The following is a 19,525-nucleotide window of genomic DNA, read 5'->3' as shown; positions in this document are numbered from 1 at the left end:
GCTGAGCATGTTATTTCTCTGATCAAGTTGAAACTTCAAACAACTATTTAATTTACCTAGCAAAATATGAACCAATTAAAACTTAACCAATGGACCTCCTTTACCAATCGTAAACAAATAACATTGAACCATGTGATTCTCTTCTATACAAATTACGATATAATTTTAATCAACAATGGTTATCACGTGACAGTTTTTTTAAATTGTCACGTGACCGTTCGTTTTTTGTGAATGAATTCCATTAGTCAACTAATTATTATTAAAAGGGGAAATAATTTTTACATCATTTATGATATAGTTGTAATTACAGAGTTTTTCCACTTAGCTAACTTTAAAAAAAAAAAAAATCATTATTTATGTCTTCTGCATGTTAATCACTTAGCCTTATATGTGTTAATTTTCTAACATTAATTTTAGTTACAAATTTAATGGGTATTGTTTCATGCATTTAAATGTAAAAACAAATCAGGGAACGTTAAATTTGGACACAGCTTCGTGCAAATAAAAACATCTCTCCATAGGACTTCACGATGGAAACATTCCTTTAACTTTGTCTTGTCTAAGGGTTTTAAGCCCACCTCGGTCAATCGTGATTCTTGTAGGTCTGTGCCAAAGTGCTATTTATAGCTCATTACCTAAAACCAAGAAAGAGATGACAAAGACATAAAAGCCTTGACCTTCCTGTCACTGGAGGAGACATTGATGGAGACAAGGGACAGAGAGGAATGGAGAAAGACGTGTTGAGAGATCATGGGTTGTGACCCAACAGTTCAACAGACTAACTCACTAAAGGATAGGAGCAGGTGAATGAAAACTGCATTTATAAATATATTATCTTTGTCTTCATCAACTAGACCAGTGTTTCCCAAACTGTGTTCCGAGGAACCTAAGTCTTCAAAGAACTAGTGGAATAATTAACTAGAAGGCCGCCACGTGAATTAACCTCTCAAAAAAAAAATAAGCAAAGTGTTCCGATAAATACTTAGAATGAGCTAAGTGTTCTGTTAAGTAAAATGTTTGGGGACCACTGTTACTGACAAATACTTGGTAATAGATCTTTTTTTTCTATTTGATGTTAATTAATCTCTCAAAAATAGTAAGTAAAGTTTTCAGATAATTAGACAGAATGTGCGCAGTGTTCCGTTAGAGTACGTGTTTGGGAAACACATGTGTACGACGTGAGACCAGCTATTGGTCCAAAATGCCCACAGGTTATGACGTTGCAGGCCTGTGAAAAGGCCTTCTATAACGAATGGCCTCGATTGGGGGTGAATCACAACAAAAAAGAAACGCTCGCGCCATTTATACAGGACATCTACAGTGTGCATTTCTTACCATGTGTTACAGCATGCCCTGAAAACTGTGAGGTATGCGAGAATCTGACAGGCATCTGTGTCGGGGAATGCGACGCTGGGTTTTACGGCGAACTCTGTGAATTGCGTAAGCATGTTGTTTTATCACCTTTGTTAAGACATGAGACTCTGTATAATTTTTATACAATGTTTACATCGACTTTAATTAGATTTCAAAGATTATAAATAAATATATAACTAAATTATAGCTTTTATATAAGGCTACTTTCATTTTTATAGCGTGATCAGAGCGCTTTGGTCCAATCTCATTTGTGGACCAGTGGGTGGAGGGTGGATCTTGGAGAAGGTTTTCCGTGCTGTCTTTAGGCACTCAGTAAACACAACTCTGCTCCAGTCGGGTGTAGAACTTCAAGCACCGATCATAGGTAGCCAAGCCAAGCCAAGTTCAATCGTACTTGGACTCTCGACCACGCTTCCCACAATGATTGTATTATTTTCACGTCCATACAGTAAAGTAAAGATTCCATTTCAGACCTTGTGGTCTATAGGGCAGAAGATGTTAAGGTCATCTGTTTCTGTAGCCTATACTGCCCTATACCTTTGCCGGCATTTCTTCTCTGACATCGTTTCCGTTCATCACATGCATTTGCGCCGTATTTATTCATTTTAAATGACTAATAAAATATGAATATTTAGTTCCCTATATTATTAAAATATAACGTAGAAACGTTCTTATTATTTTCATTTTTTCTTTTTAATAATTTTTATTTTCTTCCTACAGGATGCCCCCTTAACTGTCTTGATAACATGTGTAATAGGAAGTTTGGAGTGTGTAACCCACAGGGATGTGAAATTGGCTTCTACGGAGATTACTGTAACTTGAGTAAGACTAAGAACCTAAACCGTTGTTCACTAACAGAGAGCTCAACCAAGTAGTCTGTATTTAATGTTTAAAAAAATGAATCGCTAAAATTAACAATTTCGTAAAAATAAAAGCAAATCAAAATTTTAATCTCATATTTAAACTAGTTTTTTTTAATAAAAAAAATACTTTTTAAAATGATTATATTGAGTGAAGTTGCATTAATCATTTGAAATCAATCATGTAATCAATCAATTATCTGAGATGATTCCGTGCTTCACTTTTAAATGTTATTTTAAAAAGTCCGAATCAAAATTTAAGTTATTCCAGTACATATAGAAATAAACGTTGTTTATAGTCTATTGATAGTTTTAAATTTTTAACGAACGAACTATTTCTCTACATCAATGTAGTCATAAATCACGGGTCGCCCGCTCTGCAGCTGATTTAGTACATTTTCCGTATAAAACAAATTAATTAATTACTAATAATTACTAATAATTGATTAACTTAAAGTTAATATTTTGATTAATTTATGTATTAATAAAAAATTATGCAAAGTTTCAACTTATCCGATAATAGGAAGTTGGCGACACAACTTGTGAATAGTTTGACGTGAAAGGTGTGGTACTGTTTCGGACATTGTAACAAAAAGTAGGGCATTGTTTTATGTCGCAAATGTTATGTTTAAAAACGGTGTGGAAAAACAAAATGCAGAACAATTTTCAATGTCGCAAAAAATTCGTAGTATTGGAAACGATACACAAGGATAATAACACATGCAGATACAAACATGCAGATACAAACACATGCAGATACAAACACATACAGATACAAACACATACAGATACAAACACATGCAGATACAAACACATACAGATACAAACACATGCAGATACAAACACATGCAGATACAAACACATGCAGATACAAACATATGCAGATACAAACACATACAGATACAAACACATACAGATACAAACACATGCAGATACAAACACATGCAGATACAAACACATACAGATACAAACACATGCAGATACAAACACATGCAGATACAAACACATGCAGATACAAACAAAACAGAACAAAAAAAATGTCTTTGATGTTAGAAGAGCGCAACCTTAAAACCGATGTCTGTTTTATTTTGTTTTTTTTTTAAAGCTTATATCAACTAACTCTGTCTGTTTGTCTCTATATCTATCTGTCTGATACAATGTATATGTTATTTCTTCGACACCCAATCTCGGATAAAGCTGAAATTACAGCTTGAAAAGATGTACGTGCATAACAATCTACATATATATATATATATATATATATAGGCCTGTGATCTGATCATTATCGGATAAGAATTTGTTTCCGTTTTCCAGTTTAGGTAGAATATATATATATAGGTCTGTGGTCGCGTCCTTGTCTCTGAGTTTCCCATTTTGTGAGACAAATAACTTTTCCCGCCAAATCCTGTCCTGACGATCAGTTCGACATGATGGCTTCTTCCTCTTGCAGCTTGCAGTGACCAGTGTGAAGCGACTCTTGGTTGTGACAAGACATCGGGGGCTTGCATCAAACATTGCGATAAGGGTTTTTACGGAAAAGGTTGTTTTAAAGGTAAGTTTGAATGGGTCACATATTTAGGTTGACTCTGAAAGAGGAAAAGCCGCAACCAGCTTTGTGCTCTGTTAAGATTAAAAAAATAAAAACATTTATTACTAAAAACGCTATTGATTCCGTAAACCTGAGATGAACTCCAATTGGTAACAAGACTGGTTTAGTCCTCCCGTAGAGCCTTGGCGAGGAACTCTGCTGTTAGGCGTAGTGCCTTTAAGCTCCCATACAGGTCAAGTGACTCTGCAGAGAAACTATCCCGCAGCTCTCGGAGCTGCGGAATTCCGTAAACCAGAAAGCTTTGGTCGGATGGGAGTTGTTAGCCATTGCTGGCTACCAATCTAAGAGAAGGAAAACTCTGAATTTTTCAAGCTTCCGCTTAATTGCAGCTTTACAAAACTATGGGAAAGTAACCTTGAGGAAAGCACACGGGTCAGCGACCCTTATGCAGCTTGCAAAGCACAGTGTCGCTGATCCCGCATTGTATCCACACTTGCTTTTCTTTCGAATAGATCAGCAACAGGAACGGGGAAGATTGAACATGTAATTTCCTCCACAACCATTCTCGGATCAAGTTGAAAACTGGTCAATTGTTTCTTGCACCAGATAAAACAAGGATTGAAAACTAAAAAAAATAACCAATTAGTTAATTAATTATTGGTAATTAACTGCTTTGCTTTGTATAGAACATGGTAAAGAAATAGTACTTGACTTGTACGTCGTGTAGAAAATTAGGACGTCGTTTAGAAGTTTGAAACCTACAATAGATATCTAGATTATGAAACAGTTTATTTTCGTAAGCATTTCGCTGGCACAGTTGTTAATGTGTTGGCTTGAGAAGGCTTGAGCTCTCGAGTTCAAATTCAAGTCGCAACACTTTTATTTTAAAAAAATGCATCAAAAAGTTATAACGATATTTTTTATCAGATACCATCTTCGTCCTCACACGCATCCCCCCCCCCCCCCCCCGCCTTTTCCTAACTGGTTCCGACACATCATAAGTTTATAGAGCAATTAGAAAGCTAATAGCATAAAATTGCACTAAATCAAAACAATCTGTAAAACTATTTTTAATTGCACAGATGTATTATAGTTAGTCTGAATCTATAAAAAATGTAATTCATTAATTCCTGACCCAAACAAATCGTTGCAATTACACTTAGTATAATTTTTACTGTTGGTGTTCTTTCAGTATAGCCCATCTTGTATTTTTGTTGTTTGTTGATAAATGCAGGATAATGATGAGTAGGCACCTCAGGAAAGTTTTTACTTAATTCATAAAGTTTCGTAAAGACCGAGAAAAAAAACAATCCTAAAATAATAATATGACTATAGCTTGCTCGATGTCATGTAATTAGTCTAGAGACGTATGTATTGTAATAAATACGTATGCCTATTTTGTTTTTGTCAAGTTTAACACTAATTGAGTGTGTGGGAAGCGTGGTCAAGAGGCAAAGTGCGCTTGAAATCGGCTTGTCTTGGCTACCTAATAAGGGGGCTAGAGGTTCGGGCAGAGTTGTGTTTACTGAGCGCCTGAAGGCAGCACGGAAAAAAACTCCTAGATACACTGGTCCCCAACTGAGATTGGACCAAAGCGCTCTGAGCATGTTTTCAGATACACTGGTCCCCAACTGAGATTGGACCAAAGCGCTCTGAGCATGTTTTAAGATACACTGGTCCCCAACTGAGATTGGACCAAAGCGCTCTGAGCATGTTTTAAGATACACTGGTCCCCAACTGAGATTGGACCAAAGCGCTCTGAGCATGTTTTAAGATACACTGGTCCCCAACTGAGATTGGACCAAAGCGCTCTGAGCTTGTTTTAAGCATGAACATTCTAAATTATTTATTTTTCTCTTTTCAGCTTCCAAACTCTTCGTTTGGTCCAATTTTTTTAAAAAAGTTGTAACCTGGTGCACACGGCTCTCGAAAACAGCTCTAACGATTTTCTAAAAAAACATTTACAAAACTGACTTGCTAGCTAGTTAGCCACACTGGGAAAACTCTCATTTGACCCTTATAATTCTGCAAAGTATAATTACACAGTCTTAGACAGTCTTTATCTTGAATAAACAAATGTCAGCTGATGCCTCCGTCTGAAGGCCTTATTCTCCAAATGGTTGACTAAATAAATAGACTTTAAGGCAATTGGTCTTTTAAAAAAGTATTGACCTGTTTCCTGTCTTCTTACAGAATGTAGTGAAAATTGCAGAGAGTCGAAATCCTGCATTTCTGGCAATGGTCTTTGTATAGGAGGGTGCAAACCTGGGTTTTATCTCTCACAATGCACCGGAGGTAAGTCTTTTTATAGCTACGATTACTGTATGTGTGTAAGGAGGACTGGTATTCTGCTAACGATTTCGTTGACTTGAAACAGCCAGATTTATAACATTCCCCCACCCCCCACACACTCACAGATATTTTAGGCTCTTTGTGAATTCTTCTGTTTATCTCTAACTAGTCTCTAACTAGTCTCTAACTTATCTCTAACTAGTCTCTAATTAGTCTCTAACTAGTCTCTAACTTATCTCTAATTAGTCTCTAACTAGTCTCTAACTAGTCTCTAACTTATCTCTAACTAGTCTCTAGCTAGTCTCTAACTAGTCTCTAACTAATCTCTAACTAGTCTCTAACTAGTCTCTAACTAGTCTCTAACTAGTCTCTAACTTATCTCTAACTGGTCTCTAACTAGTCTCTAACTTATCTCTAACTAGTCTCTAACTAGTATCTAACTAGTCTCTAACTAATCTCTAACTAGTCTCTAACTAGTCTCTAACTAGTCTCTAACTAATCTCTAACTAGTCTCTAACTTATCTCTAACTAATCTCTAATTAGTATCTAACTTATCTCTAACTTATCTCTAACTAGTCTCTAACTAGTCTCTAACTAGTCTCTAACTAATCTCTAACTAGTCTCTAACTAGTCTCTAACTAATCTCTAACTAGTCTCTAACTAGTCTCTAACTTATCTCTAACTAGTCTCTAACTTATCTCTAACTAGTCAATAATCTCTAATTAATCTCTAACTTATCTCTAACTAATCTCTAACTAGTCTCTAACTAATCTCTAACTAGTATCTAACTAGTCTCTAATCTCTAATTAATCTCTAACTAATCTGTAACTAGTCTCTAACTAGTCTCAAACTAATCTCTAACTAGTCTCTAACTTATCTCTAACTTATCTCTAGCTAATCTCTAACTAGTCTCTAACTTATCTCTAACTAGTCTCTAACTAGTCTCTAACTAGTCTCTAACTAATCTCTAACTAGTCTCTAACTAATCTCTAACTAGTCTCTAACTAGTCTCTAATCTCTAATTAATCTCTAACTAATCTCTAACTTGTCTCTAACTAGTCTCTAACTAATCTCTATCTAGTCTCTAACTAATCTCTGATTAATCTCTGATTAATCTCTAACTAGTCTCTAACTAGTCTCTAACTAATCTCTAACTAGTCTCTAACTAATTTCTAACTAGTCTCTAACTAGTCTCTAATCTCTAATTAATCTCTAACTAGTCTCTAACTAGTCTCTAACTAATCTCTAACTTGTCTCTAACTAATCTCTAACTAGTCTCTAATTAGTCTCTAACTTATCTCTAACTAGTCTCTAACTTATCTCTAACTAATCTCTAACATGTCTCGAACTTAACTCTAACTAGTCTCTAACTAATCTCTAACTAGTCTCTAACTAATCTCTAACTTATCTCTAACTAATCTCTAACTAATCTCTAATTAATCTGTAACTAATCTCTAACTAGTCTCTAACTAGTCTCTAATCTCTAATTAATCTCTAACTAATCTCTAACTAGTCTCTAACTTGTCTCTAACTAATCTCTAACTAGTCTCTAACTTATCTCTAGCTAATCTCTAACTAGTCTCTAACTTATCTCTAACTAGTCTCTAACTAGTCTCTAATCTCTAATTAATCTCTAACTAGTTTCTAACTAGTCTCTAACTAATCTCTAACTAGTCTCTAACTAGTCTCTAACTAATCTCTAACTAGTCTCTAACTAGTCTCTAATCTCTGATTAATCTCTGATTAATCTCTAACTAGTCTCTAACTAGTCTCTATCTAATCTCTAACTAGTCTCTAACTAGTCTTTGTCTTGAAATTTAGGCTTTTTGACTAAAATCTTTTTCGTTTTATTTTTCTTTGCATATAAAAAAAAATCAAACAGTTACTTAAATCGAACGGTCGTTATTCATTAATTATGTTTGTATACAGAGAATGTACTAAGTTAAAGGAAGGCAAGGATTGTGTAGAGAATTAGGCGGGATTAGATCTGATAGCTAGAGAAAAATAAAATCATCAAATGTTAATGTAAAGATTATAGCGAAGACTTTATCATAATGTCAATATTATATAAAAGATGTATTGAATTTCATGGATATTAAGAAAACATTTTAATGGATTCGGTAATTAAAATTGCTTAATTACATTGCCTTATAACACTTTACTTGCACTAAAATAAAATCACTTATAGTGATAGGACTATGAGCTCAGCATATTATAAATATCATTGATTCATGATTTAAAAATAATTGTAAAAGTTTAAGAATAAAAAGGCTAAAGTTATAAATGGTAAAATAATTTTTTTAAATGCTTTACATAAAAGGCACGAAAAAGACGAACACACATCCTAACTAAATGATTCAAGCGTTGAGTTTCACTTGAACTCTTTTGCATAAGTTTTACTTTGTATGCTCCACAGATTGCGCTGTAAAGTGTGAAGAGGAGGTTCCTTGTTCACCTGAAGGGAAATGTGGAGGATACTGTCCAGTTGGATTATGGGGACCCAACTGCACTAGCGGTATTTTTTTTTAAAACACAGTTGTTGTTTTTTTCTCTTCCATTGCTGTTTCTGTCCGTCAAGACTCGTTTTGGTTTAAAATATGTGAAGCATGTCATTACATTTTAATGCAGTGCGATATGCTGTTCACCAAACTGGTCGTTGACTTGTAGCACCAAACTGCTCGTAGACAATTAACCGATAAAAACGTATTGTATCGTAACTTATTAAACATGAAATAACTTCTTTGTGAATGATACTAAATATAGCTTTTATTACAATATGGAAATATTCATATTGAGATGAAATGAGACAAATTTAGTAGACTGTAGTAATACTATAAAATGATATCTTAAACAAAATCTAGCTCACTACTAAAACAAAAAAAAAACGCACTCGTCTTTTCGCTCTGGCGTTCTGGAGTCGTCTGGCGCACCAAAGACAGCTTACGAAAGTAACGCTTATCTTGCATCATTCACATTGCATAGCCACCAATTAATCGCTAACTTCTTCTCACTGTCACCATAGAAACACACTCACACACTACATAACAAAGATTCAAACTTATCTCAATTAAAAGACTGGTACTTAAGACGTATTAATGTCCAATGTCACACACTATCAGGAACCATCTCCTAAAGCTTATAACACTCATGTGCATTATCTATTGTGCAATTTAGTAGTCAACACAACTGACCACTAATTCAACCCCCCCCCCTCGAAAACAACGCTAACAATTGGTTCCAAACTGAACGGCTAATAACTAGATCTTCCATAAAGTTCCAAAGTTCCCCGGCTCCTGATTGGCCTCTCAAACTATTTCCCATGTTCGTGTATACCTATTGAACATAAATGAAAAGCAGCACCGGGGACCAAGTGATTTAAATGCGTCGAAAATAACGGACTCTGACCGTGAACCCAGTGATCCCGCAAACGACAACACGCCTAGCAGTAACGCACTGCAGAGCGACTTAACCTTTAGACCATCGGAATGACTAAAAAATGCATCATTCTGGCCCAGTCATTCGCCTGTATGCAAATTACCACCCCAGTGGTCAATGGTCAGTCACCCCAGCTAACCCCGCCCCTTACCTCTCCACACCCATGGTCACTAACAATTTCAACAGAGCCGACACAGACAGCCGTTAGGCATGTACTAGACAAACAATGGCTCTCTCTAAGTGTGTATGTCTCTCATTGGACAACATAAATACACTACGTGTAGAAGCTTAAGTCAGTATGAGCCATTCAGCTGTAAATGTAAATATAACATTATAACATATAATGTAATAAGAAAAATAACATACAATATATTTTTACCATGTTTGTGTTGTAGCGCAGGTTAAGGATTATGACTCGCGCGTTACTCTTAACAATTCAGTCAGGCTAATGACCAGAGCCACACGTTACAATCAGGAGTTTGGACTGATGTCATGGTCTATGTCAGGCCAACATCATTAAACGCATTTGTAAGATAACAGAATGAAACTAGGGTTTAAAACCACTACCATTTCCAATAAATACTACTAAACAGAAACTCAGTATTTGAATGGTCAACAAAAAATAACAATACTTACTGTATATTCCACAAAAGTATTGCTTTCTTACATTTGAAATTTTCGCGAAGACTTAAAATTAATTAACAAAATGCATAAGAATGTTCTTTCCCACACCTTGGCATCTTGTGTAGATCACATCTGTTAAAGAGATGTTATGTGGCCAGCGCATCGGCCATCCGAGTCTACGGCCACAACGTTGTTCAGGTATCCAAACGAATTGGTCGGATCTATTAAAAATGCTTCCTGAAACACTGAGATTCCTAGTCAACACTGGGATTCAAACTCAAGCGCTTTACCACTCCGCTTCAGTGGTAATCAATTACTTATATTTAAGTGAACTGTAATTTTTTTAAAAAAAGGAAAGAAATAGTACGAAATAAATGAAGGGTGCACTGCGCTCGGAATGGACCTTTCGAAAAAAGGAATTTACACCATCATAGAAGAGACTTATAGCTAGGCTTATTGACATAGAGCTTCGTCGTTCACGTTGTAGAGAGCTGGAGTTAAATCTCCTCTTCACGTTGTAGAGAGCTTGAGTTAGATCTCCTCTTCTATTTCCTCGTTAGTTTGCCCAAGAAAATGTTATTTTGGCACATGTGATAAAACCACTGGAGACTGTAACAATGGCTGCCCAAAAGGACTCTACGGGAATCAATGTACAAAAGGTATATTTGATCAACTCTCACTCTCTCTCTCACTCTCTCTCTCACTCTCTCTCTCTCACTCTCTCTCTCTCACTCTCTCACTCACTCACTCTCTCTCTCTCTTTCTCTCACTCTCTCTCTCTCACTCTCTCTCTCTCTGTCACTCTCTCTCTCTCTCTGTCAGTAGTTCTCTTTATGTATATGTCTATCTACCTTTCTATCTATCTATCTATCTATCTATTTGCCTATTTACTTGTGTACACATATTGTTATGATTACTTCCCATTTCATGGTTTATTCTTCTGAATGTTTCCCTCCCTAGACTGCGCCCCTACCTGTGTTGATGTAGAGTGCTTTGCCAATGGATCCTGCCTGACGTGTGACGACGGTGTTTACGGAGCCTCTTGTGATAAAAGTAAACATACAATAAAATACTATCGGGAGTCCTAGAAGAGAGACTATACATTTTAGGAATCTGCTCAGTTTAAGAATAATCTTCTCATATAATTTAAACTTAATACATTTGAGTGCCTCTAACTACTAGACCTCTATATCCACAAATGGTGACAATGTGATTTTCCATTTTAAGATATTGTATTTATAGAATAACGGTAGAGAAACGTTTTGTTGTTGTTGTTTTCCTCAAAGAAAATTTAGAGACAATGATTATAAAACAATGGAGACTTGGGAATTCTTTATATTGTCAAAATTTGCCCACGGAAAAAGTGAAAAAAACTACATAAATAAATACTGTAGAAGTTACAAATGTAAAAAATGATTACAAAGAGAGTTTGTGTTACACAAACTCAGAGGCGGCTCTCAATCGAATTCACCAAACGACCAAGAATATTCAAGCCATAGTCTTGTTTTTAAAGCAATACAATTTTTTAAAATATCATTTGGCGTTAGATTCATTTAAAAGCAAACAGGACTCTGGATAAGGATTTGAAATAGAGCTTCCTTAACAGTAGAGCTGCGTCAACTGATCACCATGAACAGAATGGAAACATCCCAGATACGTTCCTCTCCCCAACAGTTTTGCTTTTATATTGAAGTATAAAAGCTCTGAATTAAAAAAAAAAAAAGCCGCACAGCTAACCATTATGAAGTCTGTAACGTTTTTTTTTTTAAAAAATTACCTCCCCTTAAGTTTTTCTTTTAAAAGTGGTGTATATATATATATATATATATATATATATATATATATATATATATATATATATATATATATATATGTGTGTGTTAAAATATGTTTGCATAGATAAATTTAAAAAGAAAATGATGAAAATGTAATGATTCACTTTCGTAAAAGGAAAATGTTGCCGTTGCATCAGAACTTTGAATGATCTAAAATATCATGATGTCCGATTTTCATTTTCTTTTCTAGTTTCTGAGATGTAAACGGGACGGACGGACGGACGGACAGACAGACCACAAACTATTTCCCTTGCTGGGGCAGCTGAAAATGTTGAAGGAGTTCTTCTAGATTAAAACTTTTAGTTTTAAAATAAAATTTCAATATTCCATAACATGAGGCAGATGGGATTTTGTGGGTATATTTCTTCCGACTGTACCTTTTAAAGATATCTATCTATCCGACAGACAGACAGTTGTTACTTACATGAACGAACGATTCTTTTACCTTTACGAGTATAATCCTATATTACCTACAGAGTGCAATGACAACTGTGACAGTATTGGGTGCGAACAAGAGTCGGGTATCTGCTTCAGATGTATTCAAGGTTATGCCGGTGACTTTTGTGATAAAGGTTTGTACTTAATCTAGTTCTAAATAAAAAGGTTGACTGCGCTCTAGGTATTTTTTAATCCATTGATCCGCACCTCATCAGTGTATAGCATTCTAGGTCTTTGTTCTTGTTTACATTCCGTCCAATGACTTTATTTCATTTCGTGTTCCAGTTTGGCTCTAGATCGCTCTTAGATTCTAGCAACCATTCTTTTATAAGAACACTCTCTCTTTACCGTTCTCTTTTATAAGAACACTCTCTCTTTACCATTCTCTTTTATAAGCACAATCTCTCTTTACCATTTTCTTTTATTAGCACACTCGCTCTATTACCGTTCTCTTAATTGGCACACTCCCTCTTTACCGTTTCTCTTTAATTAGCAAACTCTCTCTTTACAATTCTCTTTATTAGTACACTCTTACTTTGCCGTTCTCTTTATTAACACTCTCTCTTTACCGTTTCTCTTTGATAAGAACACACTCTCTCTTTACCGTTTCTCTTTGATTAGAACACACTCTCTCTTTACCGTATCTCTTTGATTAGCACACACTCTCTCTTTACCATTTCTCTTTCATTAGCACACACCTTCTCTTTACCATTTATCTTTGATTAGCACACACTCTCATTACCGTATCTCTTTGATTAGCACACACTCTATCTTTACCGTATCTCTTTGATTAGCAAACACTCTCTCTTTACCGTATCTCTTTGATTAGCACACACTCTCTCTTTACCGTATCTCTTTGATTAGCACACACTCTCTCTTTACCGTATCTCTTTGATTAGCACACACGCTCTCTTTACCGTTTCTCTTTCATTAGCACACACTCTCTCTTTACCGTATCTCTTTGATTAGCACACACTCTCTCTTTACCGTATCTCTTTGATTAGCACACACTCTCTCTTTACCGTATCTCTTTGATTAGCACACACCCTCTCTTTACCGTTTCTCTTTGATTAGCACACACTCTCTCTATTATTTCCTGTATTATTTCTTCCTTCTACTTACATGGAGGCATTCTGATTTCTTTCATTCATTTTATTGTCCTTCCTTTCTGCTTGTTTTTTTTTTCTTTCTTTTGTCTCTTTTATGTCTTACGTTTTACTCTTCATCTCTGTTTCTCTCTTGCCCCTTTTCAAATATTTTCTTCTTTTACAACCCACTTTGTCCGTTTGTCCGTCTGTCTGGTAAAAAGTGTGTACACGTTATTTCTCCTACACCCAATCTCGGATCAAGTTGAAATTTCGCACAATTGTTTCTTTTACTGAAAAAAAAGAGAAGAATTTAAATAACAAAAAAAAAAAAAAAAACGAATTAGTTCATTAACTATTGTGATGTTGCTAGTTCAGGCTGTCTTGAAGTCAACCAATTACTCTGCAATCGTTTGGGTGTAATTGTTCGGGTGTATTACGTGCAGTTGAACGACAATCCAAACAAGAACTATACAACACCTGTTTTAACAGGTGAAGAGATGTAGTCAACACTGATGAACAATTGTACATGGATTTATTCTGATAAAAGGCCACAGTAGAAGTCTCTGTCACTAAACACGTCGTTACCCTGGAATGTTCTATCGCTAACTGATTTTTCGGTCTCTAACCCAACATATCCCAAACGTCACTAGTCCCGTTCAATATGCGTCTTCTATGGTGCGTCGCTAAATAACTAACCTATATAAATAAGGTGTCTAACAGATTCCTCTGTGATGTTGCTAGTTCAGGCTGTCTTGAAGTCAACCAATTACTCTGCAATCGTTTGGGTGTAATTGTTCGGGTGTATTACGTGCAGTTGAACGACAATCCAAACAAGAACTATACAACACCTGTTTTAACAGGTGAAGAGATGTAGTCAACACTGATGAACAATTGTACATGGATTTATTCTGATAAAAGGCCACAGTAGAAGTCTCTGTCACTAAACACGTCGTTACCCTGGAATGTTCTATCGCTAACTGATTTTTCGGTCTCTAACCCAACATATCCCAAACGTCACTAGTCCCGTTCAATATGCGTCTTCTATGGTGCGTCGCTAAATAACTAACCTATATAAATAAGGTGTCTAACACTATTGATAGTTGATTATTTTTGTCGAACAATGGAAAGAAATTGTACTTGATTGATGTGGTGGTATAATATGAATTATTCTGTAGAGAGATAATTATACAATCTTTCATTTCCATAAGCACTTTCCTGGTATAAAGGTTAGCGTAATCCCTAAGGAGGCGGCTTGAGCCTCGAGTTCGAATTTAGGTCGTTCAACTTTTTAAAATTATAAATGCATTTAGAAAAAGAATCACGGTAACATTCACCCAAGTACCACCTTCTTTCAACCTACTGTTTCAGACAAGTGATAGAATTTTTTCGCAATGAGAACGCTAAAAACATGAAATTTCGCTAAATAAAAACAATAGGTACAAATATTTCTAATCACACAAATCTATTCTTGTTAGTCTAGATTTAAAACAAAATGTAATGACTTAAATGATTCCAAATAATAGATACAACTACGCAAAAAGTATGAGTTTTTTTGTAAGCATTTATTTTGTTTGTATTTTTTTATCACTCTTTGTATAACATTCTAATGCTCTACTTTTGTTAATTAAACACTTTCTAAATGATAGATAGAGACCGATGCTAAAAACAGTTCTGACAATGGGTCTTAGCCACTTATGCTTACGATGATACATGAAGAACAAGAAGATAATAATAATTATATAACTAAGTGTTGTTTTTTTCTATGGCGCTGTTATAAGATGTCATGTAGGCTTAAAGAGCAATGAGAACAGAGCACAATAAAAATAAAATTTAAATGACAATCTAATGCAAAATATACGGCTCCTTCTGTCTCGGAAGACAGTAGATACGCCCAGATAAGTCATTGGCTTTGGTTTCGTCTTGAGACGGGGCAGAATCTGGAGTAACTGATCAAGCCGATTCTGGAGCGGCAGAGTTTGCCACTGTTCGTGCATGTATATGCATCTGTCCTAGGGCTAGCTGACAGGGCAGATTTCTTTTTCTTTAGATGCAAATAGGACCCTAGTAAAAAAAAAAAGTAAAGTTCCCCTTTCAGACCTTGTGGTCTCTAGGGCAGGTGACGAAAAAGTTATCTGTTTCTGTGGCCCACGGTTAACGAGGGTGTCATGTGGCCAGCACAACGATCAACCGCCTTTACTTTTCCCCAACTAAAAGTCAGTTACCCATTAGAACTGGGTGGACTCAGAGGTGCCTAAAGATCCGAAATTAAAAATCCCAGTCTTCACCAGGATTCAAACCCGGAACATCCGGTTCGGAACACAAGCGCTTTACCGCTCCACCACCGCACCTCCAAATAGGACCCTGTAACTAGTTCTAAATCTCTTTCTTGTCTGTATATAAGCATGCTTATCTAACTTTAAGGGGAAGTGGGCGCCAACCCTTTGGCCATGCACCGAAAAAGCCCCCAACCGTAACTTATAAGAGAAAACGCGGCAGAACCAGAAGCGTATATCTAGGAAGAGTTATGCTGGGCAGTCCTAGAGACACCCTCCAACAGTCAAAAAGTTGAGAAGTGGTTCTTCCCGAGTCTAGTGATCAGATCAGAACTCGATTCAGAAGGTTAGGCATAGAGCTAGTGGAGAACTGGATTTGGATCGTGGGTGGAAAGGCATGAATCTATAGGTGTTTACATAGGTAACACAAACCATGCTATAATAAAAACAACGGACGAAAATACTTTCCGAAAACATAAGGCATGACGTTCTCACCGACTTTATAACACAGAATCACAAAATATCTTACATACAAACTGGAAATTAATAGGCACATGCGTTATACCCTAGAGAAAAATAATATAGCCAAGGGCAATTACTACAAAATAAAAAAGAATGTCATGGTAGTTAACCATTACCCATCAGACAGCACAACGAGACACTGTTTGCAGAAAGTGATTGGGGGGGGGGGGGGGAAAGGGGGGGTTATGACCTTTTGTTGAGAAGAACCTTTAAATATATAGAAAGATCGCGAGCCCTATTTTAAGAGACGCGATTCCCTTTGGGAGGGGAGGGGTTAGGCGATCAGACGAAATATTGAAATAGATTATAGTTCAGTCTTGTCTTAAAACGTTTTTCAACATCATTTGTCTGGGTAAGTGAATAATGTCTTGATCTATTTACCCGCAGCATGTACTAACTGCTTAAATGGCGGCCCATGTGATAAGAAAACCAGAGCTTGCGCTAAGGGGTGTGTATCAGGATTTACTGGAGATACATGCGACATAGGTAACAATAAAAAATTCCATTATAATGCGTATTCATGTTTTATTGACCAACATGCCGAAAGATCTGATCATCTTCATCGTAATAAGTATAATCGTCATCATCATTATCGTCATCATGTGTATCATCACAATCATTATTATTATCATCATCATTATCATCATTATCATCAACATTTTTATCATCATCATCAAACTCCGAGAGATTACTTGGGAGGTTTAAATCCTCTCTTGCAAAAGCCCTGGACATAAAACCTACAGATTTTGTGTAGTGCATGTATGGCACCATACAGGTCGACAATTTTTGGTTTCCCAGACCCTTCGCGACGGAGATCAGCAAGTCTTGAGCTGTCAAACAGAATAAGAGACACGGTTTTATTTTCTTCCCCGCAGCGGGGGCTCCATGAGTCAAAGTTTTTTGAAAAAAAAAAAACAAAAGCTATGTTTCACTCTCTAAGTAGAAATACTTTTTCTTGTTGATTAAAAAAAATAGTTTGGGATATTTATGCTGTCGAAAATTGGACCAAAAACGTTTACATTTCTAGAGTGAACTAAATTTATGTTCAAACTTACCTGACAGTGTTGACATGTTGAAGTATTTGGTAAATAATGTGCTTATAACAAAGCAGAAAATAACAATATCTTAAGATTGGCGGAAAGAAAAAAAAATAGAGTTGCAGATCTTAATAGTAAAGAACAGATGGATTGGTCACATCCTAAGAAAATATTTCGACAACCAAACTAGACAGACCTTAGATTGAAATCCACAGGGCATAAGACGCAGAGGAAGACAACAAAGAACCTAGCTACGCAGTGTATGCCATGAAGATATGAGGGCAGGGAAGAGCCATGAAGCATTTCAAAGATGAGTGCCAGGTGCCAAGGAGAATGGTGGGATCTACTAAGGCCCTATGATGGAAATTTTTTTTTAATTTTTTTTTTTGGGGGAGGGGGGGTCGATTCAAAGTGTTTGGGCGTAAGAGAAAGAAGATTTTCGCTGTGACTTTTGACCTCACCAGTACAAAATAGTAAAACTCAGTTTGTTTCGTGCCGCGCACATAACGAATCTAGCTTGGTCGGTATGTTAGTATCACAGTTACGTTTTTCTTCTTGATGTTAAAAATGCTAATTCGTCGAAGGTGCTGTGATGCCGGAGACTCTTTATATATATATATGTTCTAGAGGTTCAATAAACGAAGATCCTTTTAAATCAAATACATAACTTTAATTCAATATCTGAGAATCATAACAATGTACAGTAATTACATAAATAAAACTATATCAAATGAATATCTTTTTTGAAAGCTAAATAGCAAAATATATAAAGATTAATGCTAGATCTAATAAAATACAAGACTTGCCACTTCAAGTTACAACTCAAAACTAAAATACGTCTTATCTCTATGAAATTTCCTCCACAACTAAACTCTCTAGATCCTTCTCTACCCAATCGTTTTCTTCGCTCCACCCCCGACGCTTGCTTTAACCAATCCAATAAAACCCCGCCAGATGTTACGCTGTCACCGGATGTGTGACGTCATGGGTTTCTCCATCTCGAGCACGTGCGGTTTTCCATACTCTCGCTGGGACAAATCATACTAAGTTTTTAATACCCTAGCTTAGGTTTATTGAAATTGATACGTGACAGTTCGTTGCGACGTCTCAGTTTATGGAGACTCAACTGGTTGAAGTGGTAGGAAAAGTTGACTAGAAAAAAACAACAACGCGGGAATCTGAGAACAATTGAGACGTTCCTGAAAAGTTAGTTAAGTACGCTCAGGTTTGAATAAGCTACTAAAGCGAATTACTACCCAATAAATAATACATAGACAGATAGCTTGATAGATAGATAGCTTGATAGATAGATAGATAGATAGATAGGTAGATAGATAGATAGATAGATAGATAGATAGATAGATAGATAGATAGATAGATAGATATAGATAGATAGATAGATAGATAGATAGATAGATAGATAGATAGATAGATAGATAGATAGATAGATAGATAACATATCCTATCTATCTAATCATAAACAATTATTTTTTGTTTGTTTAATTAATATATTGATATATATTTCATATCATTTTTTTTTCTTCCGCCTATCTGTACATAAATCTTTATCTAACTATCAAACGACCTATAGACCAAACTGTTCAATTAGATTTACTGTTCACTTTTGTTTGTCCAAAGACTAATGTCAAAATGTTTCTATCCACTTTCAGCTACATCCACCTCCAAATGGCTCATTGCTATTTCAGTCATTATATTGATAGTAGTCATGACAGCCAGTGCTTTCCGCTTGCGTAATAAATTAGTCTCTGGAGGAGAAGAGGAATGAGAAGGAGATCTAAGAATGACTTCGTTCAATAAGTCATCTGTTCACTAGACTGACTTTTACGACTTGCAAGGACTGACTCACAGAACTCTCACTAGTTTTGACAAGACTCACTGAGGCACAAGACCATCTAGTTCACTAGACTCGCTGAACCTTCTTTGACTGGTTCTCAAGACTTAATGACTCACGGGACTTTTTTTTGTTTTTAACTGGTTCACAGATTCACTGACCTAGAAGACTTTCTTTAACTGGTTTACAAGACTTTTTAAAAGTGTAACTCAATATTTCTTTTTACTCACTCACCATTTTTACCTTACCAGAAACTATCTGATTGTTACACGAGACTGACTCGAAATCTTTCACCGAGCATCATTTCGTTTGTGTAAATATGTAAATAAAATGTGCAAAACACCAA

General features: G+C 35.9%; 1 protein-coding gene across 1 annotated transcript in view; it reads left to right on the top strand.

Moving 5' to 3' along the window:
* The window catches only part of LOC106057245 (multiple epidermal growth factor-like domains protein 6), a 68,149-nt gene extending 48,624 nt beyond the window's left edge, over positions 1-19,525 (top strand). Inside the window, exons 17-26 of the mRNA XM_056014717.1 lie at positions 1,348-1,440; positions 2,095-2,196; positions 3,685-3,786; positions 5,977-6,078; positions 8,492-8,590; positions 10,695-10,793; positions 11,095-11,187; positions 12,446-12,541; positions 16,678-16,776; positions 18,998-19,525. Coding sequence (XP_055870692.1) covers positions 1,348-1,440; positions 2,095-2,196; positions 3,685-3,786; positions 5,977-6,078; positions 8,492-8,590; positions 10,695-10,793; positions 11,095-11,187; positions 12,446-12,541; positions 16,678-16,776; positions 18,998-19,113 — 1,001 coding nt within the window. The 3' untranslated portion in view covers positions 19,114-19,525. The remainder of the gene's footprint in view (positions 1-1,347; positions 1,441-2,094; positions 2,197-3,684; positions 3,787-5,976; positions 6,079-8,491; positions 8,591-10,694; positions 10,794-11,094; positions 11,188-12,445; positions 12,542-16,677; positions 16,777-18,997) is intronic.

This window comes from Biomphalaria glabrata, chromosome 16, assembly GCF_947242115.1.
Source record: "Biomphalaria glabrata chromosome 16, xgBioGlab47.1, whole genome shotgun sequence".
In the NCBI taxonomy this organism is placed as follows: Eukaryota; Metazoa; Mollusca; class Gastropoda; family Planorbidae; genus Biomphalaria; species Biomphalaria glabrata.
This window is presented reverse-complemented; position numbering and strand designations above follow the sequence as displayed.